This window comes from Peromyscus maniculatus, chromosome 10 (genome assembly GCF_049852395.1).
Source record: "Peromyscus maniculatus bairdii isolate BWxNUB_F1_BW_parent chromosome 10, HU_Pman_BW_mat_3.1, whole genome shotgun sequence".
Taxonomy (NCBI): domain Eukaryota; kingdom Metazoa; phylum Chordata; class Mammalia; order Rodentia; family Cricetidae; genus Peromyscus; species Peromyscus maniculatus.
This window is the reverse complement of record NC_134861.1, coordinates 3,060,216-3,083,338: the sequence shown is the minus strand read 5'-3', so window position 1 is coordinate 3,083,338 and position 23,123 is coordinate 3,060,216. Positions and strand designations below refer to the sequence as shown.

Genomic DNA, 23,123 nt, shown 5'->3' with positions numbered 1-23,123 from the left:
TGAGCTGCACCACCCCCAGGCAAGGCCGTAGCACCAACTCCAGGTTCTGCAGACAGCAAGTACCCTGGGAGAGATGTGACAGGGATGACATGCCACCTCTGTGTTTTCCTCCTCAATCCATAACCTGTTTCTCACAGTCCCAGGTGAGGGACGTTCTATAGCACCCCTCCCCGCTCCAGTGTTCTAGAAACTGTCAGGATCTGTGACGAGGGATGCTGGTCACAGCTGGGAGAAGTCAAGATGTGACCGTGGGCCTAGTGTGATGTCATGGGTGGGTCCTGAGACAGAAAAGATCTCAAGTAAAAGTGGGTGAAATTCCAAGTCTAGTTAGCTAGTTAGCATGACACAATGGCTCCAGGTCCAGAGGGATGTCAGGAGTCAGAAGTGGGCCCTAGGTGAGGAGGGTGGTGCCTTCTGGAACCATCTAAAACCACTCCAAAGCAAACACATTGACTTAAACTGAAGGAAGTCATGGGCCACACCAGAGCCTGGGCTGCCCAATCCTGTACAGGGCCCTTCCCTGGAAGGTGTCAGAAACACCCTGGATATGAAGCCTTCAAAAAGAGCCACAAGACTGGACAAAGGAACCTCCATGCCTGTCCTTGGGTGACATCAGGGGCCTGAGGACTTTATCACAGAGGCCCAGTGGAAAAGTTGGCTTCCAAGTAGTCAGTGTGCCCAGCTCACATAGCATAGTCCCTTGCCCTCCTCAGGAGGTGACAGAGATGGTGCCCACTGTGCGGCACTGACATGGGCATACCATAAAAAGCACACGGCAAAGCTCCAGGCAGGTCTGTGGGGTTGAGGTCAGCAGGATGCTTTCTCAGCCACATGAGACAGGAAGGCATGCTTGCAGAAAAGGAAATGGCCCACGGTGGCCCTGGCCTCCTGAGGGTTTTGTCAGCCAGGCAGATTCCTGAGTCTGAACCCAGGAAGTTCTAGACAGTATGGAGCCTGGGAAGAGCAGAGAGGACCTGGTGGTAGTGTCCCAGGCAGGGACCAAGGTGGCTGGTGTCAAAGACTCCTTTAGTAAATGTGACAGGTCCTTGTGGATTATCAAGGCTGCCACACTGTGCCTCAGCTCCCTTAGTCTTGGCCCCTCTGAACAACTGAGAAACTGTAGCCCCCTCCTTCAGTGAGTGCACACATGTGTAGGAATCTCATTTATCATTTCAGGGACCATCACACTGTAGGCCAAGCTCTGGAGAGGACAGGAATGTTGGACCATTTTAGAATCCTCAGTCAGCTGGGTGAGGGTAACAGAAATGACCGTCGAGTCTAGACAGAAGAAAGAAAGGCCTGGTCATGTGAGGCTCTAGGCTCAAGAAGACCAAGCCACAGAGGCTCGGCGCAGGGATGGCAGTCAGTAGGGACAGTCTTCAGCCAGGGTGGATTGCGTAGTTACGTTCTCAAATCCGCTCTGTCTGTCATGACTTAAGTGACGCGTGGAGTCATGGCATCGTGTATAGAAGGAGCCCGTGGTTCCCATCTTCCTGGGGTGAGACCCCTGCTACCGCTAGGAGGAACAGAAGCTCGGTGGATGCAGCCAGTCAGCAGGCTCTATACAGTTCTAGAACAAAGCCTTTTAGTTCTCCAAAGCTCCGTCAGTGTTTGCAGGTGAAATCAGTGACCATGCTCAGGCAGGAGAAGACACCCCAAGTAGGAGTCCTCAGTCTCCTTTGGTGGCCACTCACTGGGCCCTCCTCCAGCCAGGCCCTCCCTGCCTGTCTGTGATACTCCTGTTGTCTCCAATCCATCCAGGCCTGGCTTTAGGGTCCTGCTGCTTGATCTTGCCGTTCAAAGGCATAGTTCTCCAACCTAGAGAGCCCTTTCCCTGCCAGGTGACCGGCTACTGCCCTTCAGAGTTCCCCACGTCTAATGGAAGGGAACAGTTGTACCTTGGGGTGTCCTGCTGTGAGCCGTGCTCCTCATCACATGTCCAGTACCACTGTGTTCTATCCATCACATCCTGCGTGGGTGGGAGGCGGGGCATCTACCCAGGTCTCCAGGTGTCTGAAGGGTGGTTTGACCATCCAGCCTCCCTCACAGAACACAAGACATAGCTCCAGCTAAGGCAGAAGTTGGAAGCAGCAGAGTACCCTTCTCACCTTGCTTGCCAGAAACAGCTTGTATCTAGGACTGTGCAAGTGGATGGATGGTGACCCCTAGTCTCCTACATGGGCAGAGTGTTTGTGAGGGATGCTTTCTGACTCAGTCCTGTTCCCACAGTTAATTGGTGGGATCCCTAAGCAGGCAGGACCTTCCTGCACAAGCTCCATCAGGGAGGCAGGACCTGGACACATCCCAGGATCCTGAGCTCTGCCCACTGCCCATGCACTAAAACGCCTTTGGCCCTCCGATCATTGCCCCCTTCGTCCCTTCCACCCCCTTGAGCCAGGGACACTGCAGGTTGGGACAGAAGGCATAGAGCCCGGGCTGGAAGACTCAGGTGCGGGCTTCCTTCAGGCAGGACAGAGGGGGTTGACTGCAGACCGGATCTTCTTGCCTGAAACCCTATGCTTTGCTTTCTCACCCCTCATCTGCTGCCTGTGCTCTTCCGTCTGGAGGCAGCGAAAGTGGCCGTAGCACCCCAAGTCTCTCGGTGCTCTCCGACAGCAGGCCTCCTTCCTCCACCTATCAGCAGGCACCGCGCCACTTCCACGTCCCAGGTAGGTCCCTGTGGGCTTGTCAACACCTCATGCACCCTTGCGGCCACACCCGAGTTAGAGCATCCCCAAACACCGAGTTTCCTTAAGAGTTAAAAGTGTAGTGGTGTGTACCAGTTATTTCAGCACTGAGAAGGTAGAGGCAGGAGGATCACAAGTTCAAGGCCAACCTGGACTAGAAAACAAGGTTCTGCTAGGTGGTGGCGCACACCTTTAATCCCAGCACGTGGGAGGCAGAGGTAGGTGGATCTCTCTGAGTTCGAGGCCAGCCTGGGCTACAGAGTGAGTTCCAGGACAGCCAGGGCTGTTACACAGAGAAACCCTGTCTCGAAAAATAATAACCAAATTAAAACAAAAGAAAACAAAAAGATCCTATCCTAAAGAAACAACACAAAACCCTAATGCAATGGGTTTGCATGTCCCCCACAACTGACATATTTTTGGATTTTTTTCCCCATGTTTCACAAATACTGAGCAATGTTTTTTTGTTCTGGGTCAAGGTAGAGAAAAGGGGCCCGGTTAGCTGTACCCCCTGTGACCCAAGGTCCTTGCTTGCCACCTTCCCTGTCCACCTCTCTCCCTGTCCCCTTCCCATCCGAGGTGGTGTCTGGACTAGGAGATGACTGACGGAGGTATGGGGTTTCAGCCTACTTGCTGTGTTTGAACCTTTCTGGTGATTCCAGGCTGGGTGAGCCAGGAGCTGACAGAAGGCATTGGGTGGAGAGCATTGCGGCCGCTTCCCCGCTTCCCCTCACGTTCTCTCCTTCTCTTTCCTTCTTCTTCCCAGACACTGGCGTAAAAGATAACATCTATAGGAAACCCCCTATCTACAAACAGCACGGTATGGTTGGTCTGAGGGACTCTGCTGGCTGCTGTGCTTGGTCTGCATGCCTGTTGCCCCCGTCCCACTTCGGAATGCTCCCCTTGCTGTCCTGATCCCAGGCTCCGGGAGGCCTTGCTGGCTGAATGTTAAATGCACACTCACTAGTAGGCTCCAGGGAGGAGGTCTCTCTTCACAAGAGAGGAGACATACGGAGAGGCTAACACATGGCACCTGGGGCTGGGGGTGCATCTGCTAGAATGAAGAACCTTTATTTTGTGTTTTTGATGCTACTGTGAGGGCCCCAGCCGAGATGGTGTGGGACTGGGGGCTTCTCACCCATGCCTGACACAGGCTTGGTCTTTGGAAAATAGTGACTTGGAAGCAGCCACAATTTAGGGAGACTTTAGGATCCATCTCTTGAGAGTATCTATGATGGAATGGGATGCCTTGACCTCAGCTAATGGGGTTCCTTGCACTGTGTAGGAGCTAGAGATGGTTGGCAGCAAGGGTGTCTCTGTCCCTCTGACCCCCACATCTTCTCCACATGAACCTACCTGGGACAGATGTGCAGAGAAGATTGCTTAGGCTGTGGAGCCGGACTCTAAAGGGTCAGACTTGGGATTCCTGGGTAACTGGGGCAGGTCAGCTCAGCACCATGAGCCTTGGTTTCCTCGTCTGTGAGCCAGACTTCTTTCCCACTGTGTCTTCTACCTCCTTCCCTCCATTCCCTCCCCCTTCGCCTCCTCATCCCTCCGGGGTCGGGCATGAGATGCTCCCAGAACAATGAACGCGGAGACCGTTCTAAACTGTAAAGGGCTGTACAGCACAATGTGGAGACTGTTATGTCACCACTAGAGATGGGAGGGTAGAGACATTCCCATATGGACAGCTCTTTCTCAGACGTGTCCAAGGAAAGCAGCCCCTTCCCACACTGACAGGCTGTGGCCAGCTTGTCGGAGGCCTGCTGTGTCAGTGTGGACGAGAGACCCTTGGGTCTCTCCTCCTCCCCTCAGAAGGAAAGAAGGGAGTTGAAGTTCTGGTTTTCAGCATCCAAGCAGAGATCACATGTCTCCCCCAAGGGGTGGGTGGGGCCAGTTAGTTAACATGACACCTGTTACCAAGAACAGAACCCTAGTCTTAAAAGTGGAGAAACTGAGGCCCAGCCAAAGGAAAGAGCACCCCATTAGGTGACCCCTGCAGCACCATGCTGGAGAGCCTTTGAGGAAGGCCGTGGGTACTGTACCTCCCAGAGCTCTGGACAAAGATTGGCTTATGAGGCCTTAATTAGCCACTTCTGCCTCTGCATCTCCACTTGGCACCTTAGCTTGTGGTTAATCCCTTTGGTCCGGGCAGAGGTGGCTTTGACAGGGGGCAGCATTAGAAAATCTCTTTATGTAATTGACCAGCAGAGTCTGATAGGACCAGACCGAGACAGGGGGTTGGAGTTCAAATCTTTTACCTGAGCCCCTAGGGGAGATTAGGTTCCCAGTTCCCAGCCACCAGCCTTGTAGTCTAGACATGAGACACTCGCCTGTCTGCAGGCAACTCCAGCTTGAGGGGACCTGAGAAGTTAGTTACCTAAGCCCGGGATTCTGTATGTTGATTCTGCAAAGAAGCCAATCTGAGAGCCCACCACCTCAGCCAGGCATTCAACCATGCAAAGCCATAACAGGATGCAGTGAGCCATGCAAACTGCAAGTGACGAGGAAGCTTTAGCAGCACAGAAGCTCCTTAAAAAAACCCTGGGAAATACAGATGTGCAGGGGTGCCTTGATTTCCAGTTCATGCATTCATGAAACCTTTGGTATTCACACCCCGATTACAGATGAGAGTGTGTGTATGCATGCCTGTGTACGTGTGTGTGTGCATGTGTGTGTTTGTGTGTGCTTGAACCTCCAGCCTCCCCACCTCCCACCCCCACCAAGCTCTTGCTCCATCAAGACAACCTGACCACAGGCCTTCCCTGAGGAGCTCTGGAGCCTGGTCTAGGCATGAGCAGCATTATTTTAATCCTCACCCCAGCTTGAAACAGCCCCTGGGGGTTGACAGTGAATCACAAGACTGTTCCTTTAGCTTAAGATCCTATATTTAACATGCTGAAAGCAGCCAAGCCTTTCCCCGGATACATTTGCTCACGGCATTTAGCTGTGACATCACTGGACACGGTTGCTGCTGGCTACAGTGTTACTCTTCTCTGATGCCAGAGTCTTGTTCCTGCTTCTGAGACCCACGGTGTTCAGCTGAGAGCCATGAGGATGGCTGGGCCTCTGTGCCCACTGGGTGGAGGTGATGCTCGGGGTGGAGAGCAAATGCTTTTGAGTCTATGGAGCAATCATTAATGTGCAGCTGGCCTCTGACCTCATGACCTGCAGCTGTCATTTTTTTTTTTTTTTCATTTTGGGAACCTGACTGTATTTCTCTAACCGTTAAGTTCTACTTTCTTATTGTTTACTGCTTGTTTTAAAGAGGAAAAAAAGAGATGAAGAAAAGCAGGAAGTGATGAAAAAGGGAGTAAGCAGGGGCAAAAGATAAGGAACCTTCTGTACACAGCAAGACTGCCTGTAGTGCCCATCAGGCAGGGGGAGGCACAGGGGCCTGGCAGCTGCTTGAGACAGAAGCTTCAGGATGGTCTGCAGCTCAAGAGAAGCTGTGGGCTGTTTGTGTTTCCATGTGAGAGTGGAATCTCATGCCTGAAAATACACACACACACACACACACACACACACTTGCATGCACACTCACCTGCACACACATATACACCTGTGCGCACACATACACCTGCATGCACACATGCCTGCGCGCGCGTGCGCGCGCGCGCACACACACACACACACACACACACACACACACACACACATACACACATACTTGCATGCAAACTCACCTGCTCACACATACACACCTATGTGTATACATACACCTTCATTCACACTCACCTGCATACACACACATACACACACATGCCTGTATACACATACAGCATCCAACCTTGTCACCTCGGGGAGGCAGTTATGGGTAAAAACACAGCCATCCACATCCAGCTACTTAGCAGAGGGGAATGCTTCCTTCCTCGGGGTTCATTCCCTGTAGAACATTGGGATGAGGCCTTCCTTGTGCCTCACAGACCTCTCGGGCAGTTTCTGAAAACGGCAGAGCAGCTTGAGCAGAAGGGACTCTCCGGTGGCGGCCTCTCAAAGGCAGGCAGGCAGGCACCCATTTTTAGACTGTTGTTTAGTTTGTTTTCCTGCTGCTGTGATCAAACCCCACCCCCACCCTGACAAAAGCGACTGATGTGGGGAAGGGCTTACTCCAGCTCACACTTCAGGAACACCATCCGTCTTAGCAGAGAGGTCAAGGTGGCGGGAAGCACCTAGTCACATCACGTGCACAACCAGGAAGCAGAGACTGTTGAAGGACAGTACTCAGCTTGAGTTCTCCTTTTTATACAGCTCAGGGAATGGTCACCCACTTTTTGTGTGGGTGTTCCCACTTCAGTTAACATAATCAACACCACCCTTCCCCCACGGACATGCCCAGAAACTAACGATTCCTCATAGATGTGGCTGGAGGTTCATTTCCAAGGTGGTTGTAAGTCCTGAGAGGTTGACACTTTGAAGGGGCCATCGTGACTGTCTGAGGCCAATAGTGCTTCCTCAGAGACTTCCTAGACAGTTTGACTGTCCAGGTCCAGAACGGAGCAGCCATTTCAACAGCTTTGCATGCGACTTCTAAGCAAGCATGAGCCTGAGACAGACATGAGTGAGTGGGGGGGGGGGGCTCGCAGGCAGAGGCCCCTCCTACAGCTTTCCCCATACCACAGCTGCAGAAGATGCTCATCTGGCCACACACATTCTCAGGGCCACCATCCGAGTAGGACACATCCATTGCCAGTCCTTTGGTCCCCTCTTGAAGGTGGGAATAAGGGTTTGCTGTGCCTCTCTGGGGTTTCTTTCTTGGAAGATGGAGTCTCACATTGGTTTGGGGTCCACTTCTGGGATAGGATGAGAGGCCAGAGGTCAGGTAGGCTCTGTGTCCACAAAGAGCATCGGAAATCGGGTACCCCCATGGGGCATGTCTAGCGGAAGTTCTTGAGGGACATGGGACATGAGTGTTAGGGAGTCAGTCTTTCCAGAGAGGACTTGTGGGACTCAGAGGAGCTTCTCTGTGCTCTGAAGGACACGGATGAGTCCCTTTCTCTGGAAGACGGACAGTAGGTGGGAGTCAGCAGAGGTGCTGGCTCTATGGCCCTTCCCCTGACGCCACTGTCAGTTCTGGTAGCCGTCAGCAAACAGATGCCACTCCTTCAACCTCATAGAAGGAAGCCAAGTGCCAAGAGATGCCAGCGGCTTTCACTAATTTATCCAAGGGGTGGTTTTTTTGTCATCCACTATGTGTTTGGCTCTACCTCAGAGCTGGAGACATGGGGATGGCCAAACATAGCCTGTCCTGTGAAGCAGAGCACATAGGGTTGCCCTAGAACATACGACCAAGTACATCCCTGCCCTGTGAAGCTGAGAGCCTGTAGGTTTGCTCTCAGTGTGTGTGTGTGCATGCATGTACACACACACACACACACACACACACACACACACATTCATTCATTCATTCATTCATTCATTCATTCATTCTCTCTCAATGTAATTCCAAAGCAATCTAAACTGTACAGGTTGATGGTTGATACGTGCTGGGCAAAATAAGAGAAGTCTTGCCCATGGGTCTGGACCTGAGTAGAGAAGAGAGACTCCTATCCTCACCCTTCTGGAACCCTGAGGTCTGAGGAGAGACACCAAGGCCCTGAGCCCCTCTCCCCATGTGTTCAGAAACTCCATCTACTAGAGATAGTACCAACCGGGTGTGTCTAGGGCCCAGCCGTCAAAGCCTGTCCTTGGACACTCACGGAGCTTGGCTCTGCACTAATGCAGACAGAGCTCCAGTAGAGACCAGGGCTGAGACTACCTGATGACCACAGACTACCCCTGAGCACCCTGGAGTAGTCGATGGCCCCCTGCAAGCCAGAGATGTAGAAGTGTAGGGTGTAGGTGCCGGCAAAGGCAAGCTGCTCGGCTCTCATGGCGGCTCTGGACTGTGTCCATCCATCTACTTTGTGTGCACTGATGTGTTGGAGGTCAGTATGTATGGAGGAGGAACCAGGCACATCAGATGCTGCTGTGACCTTGAACATCTCCTACCGGTTGCTCAGTGGGGAGAGAGATTTGTACCTGGGTCCCTGTGAGCAAAGGCGAGGCCTTGTCATTTCTACACCTTGTGGGGAGAACAAAGTCAGTCAGCTGAGGCTGACTGTTCTTGGGTTCCTGTGCTCAGGATATGGCAGGTGCAGGGGTGAGGCTGAAGGGTTAAGTGGCAGAGGCCCAGTATGATGGGGGACAGGGCTGCGTGGATGAATGGATGCATCAGTGAACGAAGAAATGGATTGAAGAGGACAGAGAGATATGCATGGGTGGGTAGGTGGGTGAATAACTGGAGAGCTGTGGATACAGGGGTGGGTGAGTTGGTTAGTGGATGCATGGATAGATGGAATAAATATATGGCTTAGTGGATGGGTGAGTGGTAGGTGGACGGATAAACAGGTGGGTGGTTAGTGCATGGGTGAATGGATGGAGGAATTGGATAAAATGATGGGCGGGTTAGTGGATAGGTGTATGTCCATGAGCAGAAGCATGGGCTAGTGTCTGGGTAGGTAGATAGATGAGCAGGTGGGTGGAATGGTACGAGAGTAGGTAGAAGTGAGGAGATGAGCAGTCAGAGGGACACGTGTGTAGCACATGAGTATGCTCAGATTTAAGAGAATTCTAAGAGGGAAGAGCTACCTACACATTACCTTAGGGTTGACCTCTTGCCTGTTCCTAGCATGGCAGACCTGCAAGCTGGCCTTTGTGTTCTCAGACACTCTCTCACCTGGTCCTCATGAATTAGAAGGGGTAGGGTGGCATTTTCCCATTTTACAGATCAGGAAACTGAGGCTCTGAGTTGTTATGGAAGCAACTTACCAGCAATGCAAAATGCCTGGTGAATTTGGCTCTGGCCCGGCAAGCTACACACCTGTCAGAGCTTGTGGTGTTTACAGAGGTCCCTTGTTAAGTCTCCACAGAACATTCCTCTCAGTCAGTGGAGGAGTATTCTGGAGCCCTGGGTAGCACTACGCTAAAGCTCGTTGGCTAGTGTGTCATCTGTGGCTATACGGAATCTTGAAAATCCATGGCCTGGGCTCCTGGGGTGGGATTCCACAACCTGAAGAGGTCCTGGGCTGGAGTCTCTTGGGGGCAGAAAAATCAGAGCTGGAGTGGCCACAGCCTGCTTGTCCCTGCACCCTCGTCAGCTGCTGAGAGTCAGTGCTGGCGTATTAGCCACATCTGGTGCTGCTGCCCAGTGACAGTCATTGTCTGAGCAACAGGAGTCACATTGTCCACCCCCTCTGTGTCCCTCCGTTGAGCCTCCATAGCAGGTCTGTGGTTCATTCGCCTCTGTATGTGGAGAAGGTAGAGGGTTTATTTTCACCTAAAATATCAGTTTCTCACTGGAAGAGACAGGCAGCCACCGGGGGGAGACGCAGAGTCCTTGTGTCTAGAATGGAAGTACTCAGTTTTCAATTTTGGCCCTGTCTTGTCAAGGTCCTGTAGCCCAGTCCCCACTGTCCAAGCTCTCTGACTTGGTGTCAGTTTTGTCCTTGGTGGTGCAGGAGGCAGGGCGCTCCAAGAGACGGGCAGGGCTGAGCCCACCGCAGGCTGCAGGTAAGAAGCCCGCCCGCCTGCCCGCTCTCCTCCTTGAGCTGAGCCCTAGCTGGTGAGGACCTCAGGACTTGCAGCCATTGCTGTGTGCACAGGGTTGGGGTAGGGCTTGGTAGGTCTCCTCCCTGCACTGAGTGGGTCCTGAGACATCCCAGCATGCCTTGCATGGTTTCTTTGTTTGCTCCTGGGGAAGTGTCAGCCCAGTGGGAGGATGCCATGCCTCCAAGACTCTTCTTGGTAAACAAGCTGCTGTGGTGGTGTGAACTCTTGCTCCAAGTGGGCTCGTCTTCATGTGTACTGTTGTTCTTTGCTGTTTCTGGTGGACTCTTCCCAGTGGCAGAGCTCAGGGCTGGGCAGGCAGTCGGTAGCTCGGTGGAGACAGGTAGGGGAGACTTTGGACTTTGACTGCCTGAGTTCATGTCACTCTCAGGCCCCTCATCCCACTTCATGCTGGTCCAGGACCTCAAAGAAAGGCCCCTCCCTGGACCTCAGTCTCTTGACCTGTGAAATGAGCCAAACTCCAGTTTGGAAGAGTTCATGTTGGGAAAGAAGCAGTGATGGCCAAGAAGCATGTGGCTGTGGCTGACACCAAGGACTCTGAGTCCTTCTGTCCCTTCAGGGTCCCCCTCAAAAGGTCAAAAGTGTGCCTATCAACTGCCAAGTGAAAAACGTCACTTTGTCTGAAAATGTGACTCCATTTCTCCAGGTTGGAGGTGTGGTTGGAACTGCAGTGAGGCGTCACTTTGCTCAGGGCATGCTCACCTTCTGGGCCCTGTCTCTGAGGAGGCCGCTCTAGTGTGTCACGCTTCTGGCCTGTGAAAGGCATTCATTCTGCTGTCCTTTTCTTTGATTTTCTTTTACTTTTGAGCATTAGGTAAAGCAGGGCCCCCAAGACAAACGTGGTGAGCTGCCTTTACAAATGGATCTTTCCCTTCCAGCCGCCAGGCGATTGGACGTGGAAGACAGCAGTTTTGACCAGGATAGCAGGAAGGTAATAAGGGGGGCTATGGTCCTGCAGGGTGGGATGGTTCCCCCAGCTGGACCTCCAGTCCTTCTCTTACTCCGCTCCTGGGGTCCTGGGAGGCCCAAGGTGGGAGCCACACCCACCTGCCTCCTTCTGCACTCAATATGAGCACTTGCTCTACCAGGTTTCCAGGTCATGCCTCTGGGACTAAGGAGATGTGGACACTGACAAGCAAACAAACCCAGTGCATTCTGGGGTATTTGACATGAAGGTTCTAGTACAGCTTGGCAGATGTTTTGTTTTGTTTTTAATAAATGGCCAGAGAGTAGAATGTAGTAGACCTTACTGCTATAATTTTTTTGATGTGGCCACACTGTGACAGCAGCCAGAGAGGATGTGTGTGTATGTGTGTGTGTGTGTGTGTGTGTGTGTGGTGCGTCACAACAGCAAGCTGCAGGCCGTATTTGGCCATTTCTCCAGCTGCTTCATGAACTTGCAGGGTGTATGAACAAGACACCTTTAATGGTGAGACCGGCACCTGAGTGGGGTCGGCTTCTGAGGTAGAAGTACAGAAGCTACTAGAAGGTTCTGGTGAGGTGCTTCCACCATGGTAGATGACCTCAGTGTTCCCATAACCTCCCGTTCCTCTGCAGAAGACCACCTGGCTGCTCCTCAAGGGGGATGCAGACACCAGAACGAACTCTCCAGACCTGGACAGCCAATCTCTGTCCCTCAGCAGCGGGGCTGAGCGAGAGCCTTTGCAAAGGATGCCCGGGGACAGCCTCTACTCACGTGAGTGGCTCTTCTGATGTGCACTGGAGACTGCCAACGAAGGGCCCCTCCTCAGTGGACCCCCAAATCTCAGCTTTCCTCCCTTAAAAAAAAAGCTAAAAGCAGGAGTCAGCATGTAACCCCAGCATTTGGAAGACGGAGGCAGAAGGATTGCTGTGAGTTTGAGGCCAGCTTGAGCTGCACAGGGAGACTCTGTCTCAAAAATAAAAATTAAAACAAAACCAAAGAACACCCAAAAGAGCATTCAGATGTGAATCAAGCCCACTAAAGGTCTGGGCCCTGGCCTCACCCACCACCTCTCTGCGGTGATGGTGACGCAGCTAGCTGGTGTGCGCACAGCGCCCCCTCGTGGCTCTCTCAGAGCTGGCAAGAAAGCAAAGAGAGCAGCTCTCAGGGCCTCTCTCCCTGAGGGCAGATGTGGTCATGGTCGGGGGCGGGTCCAGCCCTGGAACTGGTACAAGGCACTGTCCTGGTCCCTGTGGCATCCTGAGCAAGGAAGGCACTTGGAAATTGCTAGGAGGTATGGCCTGACGTCACAGGCAACAAAGCTGACGTCTGCCTAGCCTTGGGGGTGTTGTGAAGCCTGGCTTAGGGGTGATCCTCAAGTATAGAGTAAATTCCCATTGCATTGTCCACTGGAGGTGCTGTAGGTCACAGGCAGAGTCAACAGCACAGGCTGCAGGTAGACTCAGGTTCTCCCAGAAGCAGCCTCTGCTCTAAGCTAAACAGGGGGTTGTTTGCTATGGCTGTGGCTGTGGCTGTGGCTGTGGCTGTGGCTGGAAGTGGAGGTCATGAGAATCTATGTGGTGTAGAAGAGCAGAGAAAGTACCCGGCATCATGGTGGCACCGACTCTGAGTGAAATCTGGACTCTCTGATGACTGGCTGATGATAGAGAACAGAGCAGCAATGCTGACTCTCGGGTCATTGGGCCCTGGGTGTGCAAGAGTGCTTTGGCTGGCCCGCAGTAAATCGCCATGACTGTTCACACCCACCTCTCCTCCTGACCGTGGATGGCACTATTTGACACGGCACACTAGAAGTATCCTGCAGCAGAGGTAGGAACGGGGATGCAGACAGCCGGACATTGTGACCAACTGGAAATGGAAACGTTCTTCTGTGTGGGGTCTTTGTAAGCAGACGAGGTTCCTTGGGATCTCAGAGCTTGCACACAGACTGATGTCAACATGGGAGGGCACATCAAATGGCCCCGTAGGGTCTCCTGTAGGTTCTTTTGGAGGAAGAGCTAGCTGAAGGCATGGTGAGAGGAGGTGGAGCTCCTGTGTTCCTCTCTCTGCTGCCTGTGCCTACTGGGGTGACTGCATACCATCCCTCAGCCCTCCGTCCCAAGGATCCCTGCCCCAGGTGGTGCCCTCTTGCTGGCTGTGCACATTTGTGGTACTTGAGTCATGGAGTCCACAGAGCAGACCTTAGGAGTTGCCCATAGCTCTCACTGCCTTATGTGGTGTCCTGGCATCCAGGCATTAGCTGGGGGTCAAACATTTATGTCCGTATTTCAGGATGGTGTTTTCCAGTTTCTGGTCTTTGCTGGGTTAGGGGAGTGCCTGGTTCCATTCCCATGACCTCACCCAGATTCTCCCCATGGCGGTCAGCCTGTGCCCTCACCCATCCCCACTGGAATGTATGGACTTCCTGTGGCTCAGGACTGAGGGGGGCAGGGGCGCAGTGTGGGAAGAAACCCAGCTGGAGATGCTCCCTCTCAGGGTCCTGCTTCTGCTGTCACTATGCTGTGTGGCCTGTGCATGTCCCCTATACCTCCCTGTAGCACTTTCTCATCCGCAGATGCTGGAACAAGGGTGTTCATCACAAGCACTTTTGAGTGTGGTGGACCCTGTGAGGTAGGCTGTTCCAGGCGTCTTCACTGGTCACTCCCACAGTGACAAGGGCTTTCCTGTCATCCCATTCCTCTACTGCATCCCTGCAGCAAGCCAACATGAGTGGTGTGGACAGGAAGTAGCTGTTATATAGGTACACCTGGCCTGTGGGGAACCCAGCTACCTGTGCTTGGACCCATGCCACCTATTACGTGCCAACAGTCATGATTACATCCTCCTGCCTCTGCGTTCTCCTGGTGTCCTGGCTTCAGATCTCCCGAGCAGGAAGCCCACGGGGTCTAGCATTGTGCCTGTGCCTTTATCTCCATCCTGGCGGTGCTGCACAGTCCCACGGGGCCGCGGTTCTCTGCCAGGCTCTGCTAGCCTGTCAGCGGGGCACGCGTTTTATTGTAGCCGTGTTCACCTCCCAGCCGTATCCCATGCGGGTGCTTTCTCACTCTGTGAGTGGTCATTAATGACGGCCTGAGTCGGCACAAAAGGGGACAAGGTTGGCTTTTGTCGTAAGAAGAGGGCCTTGAAGGCCTTACAGAGTGAGGCTTGATGCCCCAGTCTCCTCCCTAGCTTGCCCCCCTGGGGGCACATGTCCTCTGGGTCCCACACTCCTGACCTTTCCAGTCCTATCCTCTCTTTTGAGGTCTCTCCCTCACAGATGTGATTACAGATGTGCACAGACACAGGCATGGCAGAGATCTGGTGGTATAATTCAAGCACCTGGGCTGTAGAAGCCGCTGCCCAGGGGTTTCCGTGGTCCCTAGCAAGGCCCCTGCTTTACATCACCAGGTTGAGAGGAAGGTGGGAAAAATGGGTTCAGGGTGGCTCGGGGCTTGGAGACAAATGAGTCTCTCTGACTTAGCAATTCAGGAAATGCGAGGAGGGGGGGCGGGGACCTCAGCGGGGGCCACTTCACCCCAGATTGACCTGTGCCTTTACCATTGATGTCACCTCTGTGTCCTCCAGCAGGGGGCCCCTGTGGAGTATGGAATGGTGGGATGTGCTTGTCTCTGCTCCTTAGAGCTTTGCCTTCCCTTGAGCCAATCAGCAAGCAGCCAGTCACAGCACAGGCCTCTGTGGCTCTATTCTTCTGGGAAGGAAGGGAGGAAGGGAGGGGAGGGGAGGGGAAGGGAGGGGAGGGGAGGGAGGGAGGGAGAGAGGGAGGGAGGGAGGGAGGGGTGGGTCAGACTTTCCCCCTACCCTTTGCCCCCCTCAGAGTTCATGGTGAGAAAGAGCTGCCCCACATTCCCTTGCCTGTGTTTATGAAGAGCCGGTCCTCCCGACCCGTCAAGTCTCCTGGGAGCACTGAGGGGGACAGCCAAATGCCTGGTGGTAGAGCTGTGATTGAGACCCCTAGGTGACAGAGTCCACAGATAGCCGAGCTGGAAGATCTTTGGCATTTCCAGCGCTGAATCAGGGGCCAGAAAGGCTGGAGTAGTCCAGTCACCCAGCGCACAGTCCTCGATCACCTTCTGTGTCCCAGCCTTGTTCTAGGTGTGGAACCAGAGCTGGGCCTGAAACAGAAAAGGCCTCCTGTCCTGTGGCACTGCAGTGAGATGGGGCAAGTCAGGTGGCACGTGCAAGCTGGCAGCTAAGGCATGCTGGGAAAAGAGCCATGGGAATAGAAGAAGTCTTGGGGGAGGAGGCCAGTGTCCAGCAGGCCTCAGTGGTGGTCCTGGAAGCAGTGGATGCTTGGGAAGGGATGAGCTAGCCGAGGGTAGAGGCAGGGCTAGCAAACTGTGTTGATAGGTCATTGTTCCCAGTCCCCACTCCACCCTGTGCAATGATAGCCCCAGAGGACTTTAGCTTTCTCCCCCGAGCTGGGACCAAGTTGGCCAGAAGGTGACAGGAGATGGCTGCCAGCATCTGTGTTAGGGAGGTATTCTGGGCAAAGCACAGCATATATGAAGGTTTGTGGATTGGCTTCTGCAGAGCCCCAGGGAGACAGACACAATGGTATGATGGGAGAGGGACCAGCCAGACTTCAGATGGGAACAGGCATGACTTTCAGGAAAACTCTGAAGGCTACAAATGTGTCCAGAAAATCTCAAAAGGAATTGACACAGAGCATTGTACTCATACCCAGGTCCAGCTGGTAGAACCCCAGCTTGTCACTGCTGTGTGATCTTGGGCCCCCTAACAAGCCCCTATGGTATGAAATTTCCTTACGGACAACAATGAGAATGACCCAGGAACCTGTAGGTTGAGGGGCTGACACCGGGGCATACAGTCCTGTGAAGACGTCCAGGTGGGATACTCAGACTCACATGCCAGACTGCAGCTCAAGCTTGTCCCACTGGCTTCCACAGCCCAAAGCACACATGTGCTCAGGGACATTGAGTTCTGATGTTCAGAGCTGAGAGGAACTACCTCGCACAGAGCAGGCAGTGGTGGTCACATCTTTGTTGGGGACCTGCTGTGGCTTGCCAGACAGGTGTCAGAAAAATGTCCTCGAATGTTGAGAGAAGCCTGTACCTCCCACTGCATCAGGAACACACACTATCTCTCTCAGTCATACATCTTGAGTCTTCAGTGGCTGCTCCGACCTCTTATGAGCCATCCTAGAGGAGAACGGAGCCGACTCCAAGAGCAGTGGGCAGCATGCTTCATAGTGGCTGTGGGTGACCTGAGAGCTGGCACAGGGGTGTGTCGTTAGACTAAGCCTAGGCCTAGCCCAGGAGTTGTGGGGGTTGGTAGTGTTCAGTGCCTAAAGGGCCTGATATAACCTAAGGTCATGAGCACACAGCTGATAACTTCCTCGGGATCCTCCGTCCTCTGTACCTGCCTCTTCTGTGCACGCCCACTTTTCTGTCATATCTACATTTGGCCACACACTCTTGAAGGCCATCTGACCATATCAGATATGCAGGTCCCTAGAAGACCTGCTAGGGCCATTTGATTTTATACAGGTTACTTGATCTCCCCAGCCGCCCCACCTTGTGTTCAAAGCACAGAGACCCTTGAGCATGGAGTTAGCACTCTGAATGTGTGAAGGGATTTGAAATACAAGAATTATCTGTTCTGTTACATACAGGATGTTTGAAATCGCACAATGGCCGATCCCTCCCTGAGAAAGATTGATTGTAACAAGACCTAGAGAGCAACTTAGAGGACAAGAACACCCACCGTAGTAGACTCACCTGCCTAGCTCTCCCTGCTAAGTACACCTGAAAGAAGGGGGCTACAGGGAGCCAGCGGCCACAGGGTGGGAAGCAGAAGGAGGCTGGCCACCTCTACAGGGGTAGGGGATGGGTATGGAGCAGGAGGCCCGCAGAGAGGAGACCCGGGAGATGGTCTCTGTTTGTCGCTAGCATCTTCTGCCTCCCAGCTGGTAAGACAAATGCACACGCAGCTCTGTCAGGGATTGGGGGCACCAGTAACTCCAGGCAAATCGAGAAGGATGGAGTAGCTTACTAATCAGCACTCTGAAAAACAATGACCATGGGAGTCAGTCTGTATGTCCGGCCCTGCACACGGGGCCCAACAGAACTCTGGCCTGCTAAAATGGAAGACTACCTAAAATCCCATCTCTTATCACAACAATTAGATATTCAGGATTCAATCAAAAGAATCATTTGCAACGCCCAGAACTGTGACATTAGTATTAGAATGAGAAAGTCACCAGACTCGAACACTGGAAAGAATTGACATTGACGTCATCTGACAAGGATTCTAAGACATCCGTCATAAAGATGCTCCAGGGAGCAGTTGTGTCAAAACTGGAATAGAGAAAAAGTCTCACCAAAGAAACACAAGTGACTTTGGGAAGGAGTCAGTTGGGAACGGACACTGAACTGAGAAGTAAAATAATGTCAATACCTGTTGTGTGGGTTCAGGGACAGACTGACTGACTCCAACAGAGGACACCGGGATCTTCGTCCCAGTGTGGGCAGCAGAGAGAAGAAAAACAACCAGGCACCTGGGAAATGGTGCTTGTGTCTTTGAATTCCCTGAAGGGGGGAAGAATGGGTTAGACACATCCAAAGCGACAATGGCTGAAAGCCTCGCAGACTCAGCAGAAGATGTAAGCCTGCAAGGTCAAGAAACTAAGTGGACCCCAAAGAAGATCAACCTAAAAAGCCCACACCAAGATGTGGGACTAAACCTCTGAACACCCAGGTTTAAAAGAGCTTCTTGAAAGTACACAGTGAGGAGAGCCATGTCATCTACAGGAAGCACTACTTGGTGGCAGCTCCCTCCACATGGAAGCCACAGGGACCGGAAGTGAGTGACCGGAAGTGTGCTAAAGGGAAGGCCTGTCTGTGAGTTCTACCTTCAGTGGGAATATGCTTCTGGACAGAGACCTCAGATGAGGGAAGACTGAGAGAAGTTGTCACCTTAAAGAGTGGTTAAGGGACCTTCTCCAGAAAGAGAATGCTAACTGCATGGGCTCCATCCTTAGAAAGGGAAAAGTCTAGGCATAGAGGGTGGGGTGGCATGGCCACCAGTCCTCTTCTCAAGTTTCTTTTTTAAAAAATTGTTTCATGTGGATAGGTGTTTTGCCTGCATGTATGTCTGTGCGCCATGTGCACAGAGTGCCCGTAGAAGCCAGAAAGGGGTTACATATGGTTGTGAGCCACCATGGCGTACTGGCAATCAAACCCTGAGTGCTCTTAACTACTGAACTGTCTCTTCATCCCCATATTTCCACACTTAAAGGAAAAAGTATGACCAGGGCTGGAGAGATGGCAGTGGGCCAGAGCTCAGGTACCAGCACCCACACTGGGCAGCCCACAACTGCCTATAACTCCAGCTCCAGGGTCTCTGACCTCCTCTTCTGGCCTATGGGCACCAGCACTGGACATGCTCATACCCTTTCCCCTCTTCCACATACATCCACATAATTAAAAAAAATAAAATGAATCATTTTTTGACCAGGCTTGTCTGGGACAGCTGTTAGGAAAGTGGGAGGCACACGTGGTCGCCACCCATGTATGAGAGGTTGAATATTGAGCCTGGGGAGGCCATGTGCAGCCCCTGACTAGAGGGCCAGAAACACAGTCGAGACTTTTGCTGTTTATCCAAAAGGCCTGGGAGGTTTGCAGAATCATGGGCTTCTGATGTAGTAGGGTCTTAATGGAGCTGAGAATCCACCTAACAGAGTTGTTCTTTATTGCTGCGAGCCTCCTCTCTGAGAAGAACTGCATCTAGCACCTTCAGTTGGCATGGGCTCCTAGGTTTCCTCACTGGGTCCCTTGGGAGGAGGGTCCCTGAGCCCACAAGGAATCTCAATGTAACACCTAGCCCGGCACACTCAGCAGCAGGAGCAGACAGGATGGGTGGGCAGCTCTGTACCTGGTACTCATGTCAGTCCTCAGTGTACACCTTGGAGTGAATGGTGGGGGGATGTGGCCCATGGCCCCTCTGAACCTTCTCCTGGGTGCCCAGCAGCTCCCATGGTGTTTGGCCTCATGCTGGCGAGCATCAAGGACCCCTGTGTCTCTGCCTGGCCCATTCCATTTCAAGAGAAGCTAGTAATCCCTATTTGAATTTGAGATTCCCCAACCTCAAAGATCCCCAACCCCACTTGGCTGGTGGTGGCCTGTGGTGGCTGTCATAGCACAGGATGACACGACCTAGCCTAGGATGTCCTGAGTCTGGGAAAGGAGCTAGCCTGGGTGATGTGGTACCAAGGCTTATCCTGAACATGGGTACCAGCTCGGCTGGGCCCCATTCCTATGATGTCCCTGGTGTGAATACCTGGCTTAGATATCATCCTCTGGGTCCTGGGGATAGAAGGTCAAAAGCAAGGCAGGAGGATCGTCTTTATGGGCCTCTGTTGTTGTCAGCTGCCTGGTCCTGTCTCTGTTGGAGACATCACGGGCCCTGCCCTCCCCTGGCCTGGCTGAGTGCGTGACGAGGCTGTGCTGTGTCTGTTACAGGCTTCCCTTATTCCAAACCTGACTCTCTCCCAGGACCCAGGAAGGATGGCCTGGACCTCCGGGTAGGTACTTGGACCCTCCCTACCTGTGGGACACTAACCACCACTTGCTGCTTACCTGCATTGGCTCCCATAGCTTTGTGACAGAAAAGGCAGGGATCCTGCTTGCCCACCTGCCTCTGCCTGATGCTCTGCCCCAGATGCTGCCACTGTAGCTTTTTCCATGTCAAGAGTGACCAGACCACAGCTGGCCACACTCTGGCTTCTCTCTGCTGTGCTCCAGAAACCAAGAGTCCCCAGTGTGTAAGGCAAGGGAGATGTAGGTCACCTAGAGTAACTAGGGCTGCTTTGAGATGCTCTTCAGCCCCACCTTCTTTCCTGGTGGATAGAGTCAGCCAAGTCTGGAATGTTCCTGTGCCCATGGAGCCATACCCATCCCATGTCACTGCCATGTGGTCATGAGGAATATGTCCTTATCCCCTTCCCAATCTCAAGGCACATGAATGCAAATACAGGAGGCCTTTAGCCTGCCAACCCAAAGAGAGCCTGCCATGTGCCCTGGTCCAGTGCCCTTCATGAGGAGCTTGTAGCCATGTTGGCTCTCAATGGAGATCTATAGTCTAGGATGTCCTCATGATTCAGGACCCCCAGGTCTCATATAAGCACACAGCTCCAGGAAACTTTCATCACCCAGGTAGCATTTCCTAGTGTCAGGAAGTTTGTGTATAAAACAAGACAATTCATATCTCAAGAGAATCAAGAGTGTGTGTGTGTGTGTGTGGTGTTGGAGTGGTCTTATCAAAATGTGAACTCAGGGCCAGCCATCTGAAATATCCTCTCTAAGGCTATGGAACACTCTCAAGACCAGGGAGGCATCTTCAGAGGCTGCAGGCACCCTTTGGGACTAGTCATCCATCTTCTCAGGCTCCAGTTTACTATGTTTCTGTCCAAGACTCAGCTTCAGGGTGCCACACACACAGATGCCTCTGCATGGATGGAATCTAGAGTACCATGGCTTCCCCTCCCATTAACCTCTCTTCCTGCTCTGGAACAGACCTTGCATGTTGCCTGCTTTCTTGATCTTTTTCCAATGGAATTTGTCTTCCACAGGGAAAGCATGGGTCTAGAAACCACACAGGACTCCCCTGACATGAAATGTAAAACCCTCCACTCAGAGCCAGGGCCTTAGGGGCTGTGGGAGCCCTGTCTGTCTTTCCAGAAGGTTTTCTTTTTACCTGGAACAGTTGCTCTCTAAGCAAGGGGCCTACAGGTGCCAGTGACCCAGCTTGACCTAGCTAATTTGTCCTTCTACTCAAGTAAGAACTTGGGGGTTTCCTTGGTGGATGAGAGGAAAGTAGGGGCACTGGACTGTCTGTATGATTAGCAGCCATCTGTGTGAACACGTGTCCAGTCAGTCATCTATGAGAACACAGAGAAGTTGATCTCCTGGGAGAGTCTTGGCTTGCCTGTGGCATTGGTGAACTTCCATGTCTGCAGAGGTCATGGTCTCTACCGGCTCCTCCTAGTCCAGTTGTGAATAGGTCATCTGGACTCTGGTGGGTCCATCTTGGTCCTAGAACTGTTGTGAACATTATCTTAACTCTCTTCAGGACTGAGGGGCAGATCTTGTGTGAATGTGGGTGGAGAGAGTGGGCAGACCTGAGTGCTCTAGGCTTGAACTCTGAGTGCTCCCAAAGGTGGAGTCCATCCTCACAAGAGTTCTGACTTTGCACTTGGCCCTGAGATCCTTTGTCTCCTACCCATGCTCCTGCTCATTCTTTTTTTTTTTTTTTTTTTTTTTTTTGGTTTTTCTAGACAGGGTTTCTCTGTGTAGCTTTGTGCCTTTCCTGGGACTCACTTAGTAGCCCAGGCTGGCCTTGAACTCACAGAGATCCGCCTGGCTCTGCCTCCTGAGTGCTGGGATTAAAGGCGTGTGCCACCACCGCCCGGCACTCCTGCTCATTCTTACTCTATTTAATACCAGTATGTACTCCCCTGCCTCCTCAGCAGAAGGCTGGCTATTCAGTCACCTGAGCAGCCATTCTCAGCAGTTCAAATCTGGCCCTTCTCTCTGGAGTTCCCGTAGTGCTTGCCCACAAACATCTGCTGGTGGTGACCTGCAGTGCCCCAGAATCATTCACGGGGCGCTTTGCTACCAGAAAGGATTGGATGGGGGCAGAGTTTTCTAAGTCAGGGCACAGATTCAGTGAGATCAAAATCCAAAAGAGAGAGAGAGACCTCCGGAGAATGTTCTCTCACAAACAAACAAATGACAGTGTGTGAGAAAAGATGCCAAAGCCCCACTCATGTGTCCTGATAGTGAAGGCTAGGCAGCCATGATCACGACTTTTATAGTTTCCCTCATCTGAAGGGGCAGAAGTCCTCCTGAGTCTCCATCTAAGAGGAGTTTGTCACAAAGACCTAGTGACCCCTAGCATTGTGTGTGCCGAAAATCATGAGACTGTCCTGATGCCCAAACCTGCCCCAGGAGGAAGATGCTCATAGTCCAGCAGACTAGCAGTCGCCTGCCGCAGGTCCCCCTGTGAATGAGGCAGTAATGCTTTACATGTGCCACCTGGCCCATCAGTTAGATAATGGTCACTGGCCACCTGAAGGTCCTTGTGGTTGCTCCCTGGAAGAAATCCCACTTGGAGAAATGCTTGATGTTACCTGTGAAGAGACTAAATTCCAACATTAAAAAAAAAAAAAAAGCAGTTTGTCAGGTTGGGTTAAAAAAATGGCATTATCATAGTGTGTCATTACAAGTTATACACTGAAAACATATTCTTATTAGAAATGACAAGAGATGCTAAAATCACAAATGGGAGGTGGGAATAGTGATGCTATGGCAAAGTGAAATTAAGTTTCAAATAAATAATATATGAAGAGGGAACAGTAATGCACAGAGTACCAGTGTCCCAGGCTTTATGAAGCAGTGACAGAACCCAGAAACTTAAATGCACCAAACAACACAGCTTCTATCGGTGCTTTGCATGGTCTTAAAACAAAACATAGATCTAGTAAACAAGAGTCACCTGAAACTACCCAGTAACTCACTGTCAAGCTTAACCCTGTAGACAAATGCAAAATTTATACCCTTTGAATCCAGTTTTCCTGTGTTCATAAATCTCTAAAACTGCTTATGTCCCTCAAGCATGGTGGTGCACACCTTTAATCCCAGCACTTGGGAGGCAGAGGTAGGCAAATCTCAGTGGGTTCAAGGCCAGCTTGGTCTGTATAGAAAATTCCAGGATATCCTAGGCTACATAGTGAGTGAGACCTTGTGTCAAAATATGTAAATTTATATTTTTAAAGTGTTTATGTCTGGAGGTAGAGACAAGAGGACCACGAATTTAAGGCCACCCTCAGCTACATAGTGAGTTCAAAACTAACCTGGGCTCGATAA

The 23,123-nt window shown here is 52.1% G+C and overlaps 1 protein-coding gene across 33 annotated transcripts in view; it reads left to right on the top strand.

Moving 5' to 3' along the window:
* Ablim2 (actin binding LIM protein family member 2) overlaps positions 1-23,123 on the top strand; it is a 125,515-nt gene that overhangs the window by 86,977 nt on the left and 15,415 nt on the right. For 12 of the 33 annotated variants that reach the window (XR_013042712.1, XR_013042705.1, XR_013042701.1 and 9 more), the window contains 5 exons: positions 2,568-2,669; positions 3,454-3,507; positions 11,174-11,226; positions 11,853-11,991; positions 19,719-19,780. Coding sequence is in view for 1 of the 33 variants with exons in the window: in XM_042285868.2 (XP_042141802.1) it covers positions 2,568-2,669; positions 3,454-3,507; positions 11,174-11,226; positions 11,853-11,991; positions 19,719-19,780 (410 nt within the window). In the remaining 32 variants the exon portion in view is untranslated. Of the gene's footprint in view, positions 1-2,567; positions 2,670-3,453; positions 3,508-10,118; positions 10,239-11,173; positions 11,227-11,852; positions 11,996-19,718; positions 19,781-23,123 lie in introns of all 33 variants that reach the window. The other 21 variants (XR_013042700.1, XR_013042704.1, XR_013042691.1 and 18 more) reach the window with 5 other exon arrangements.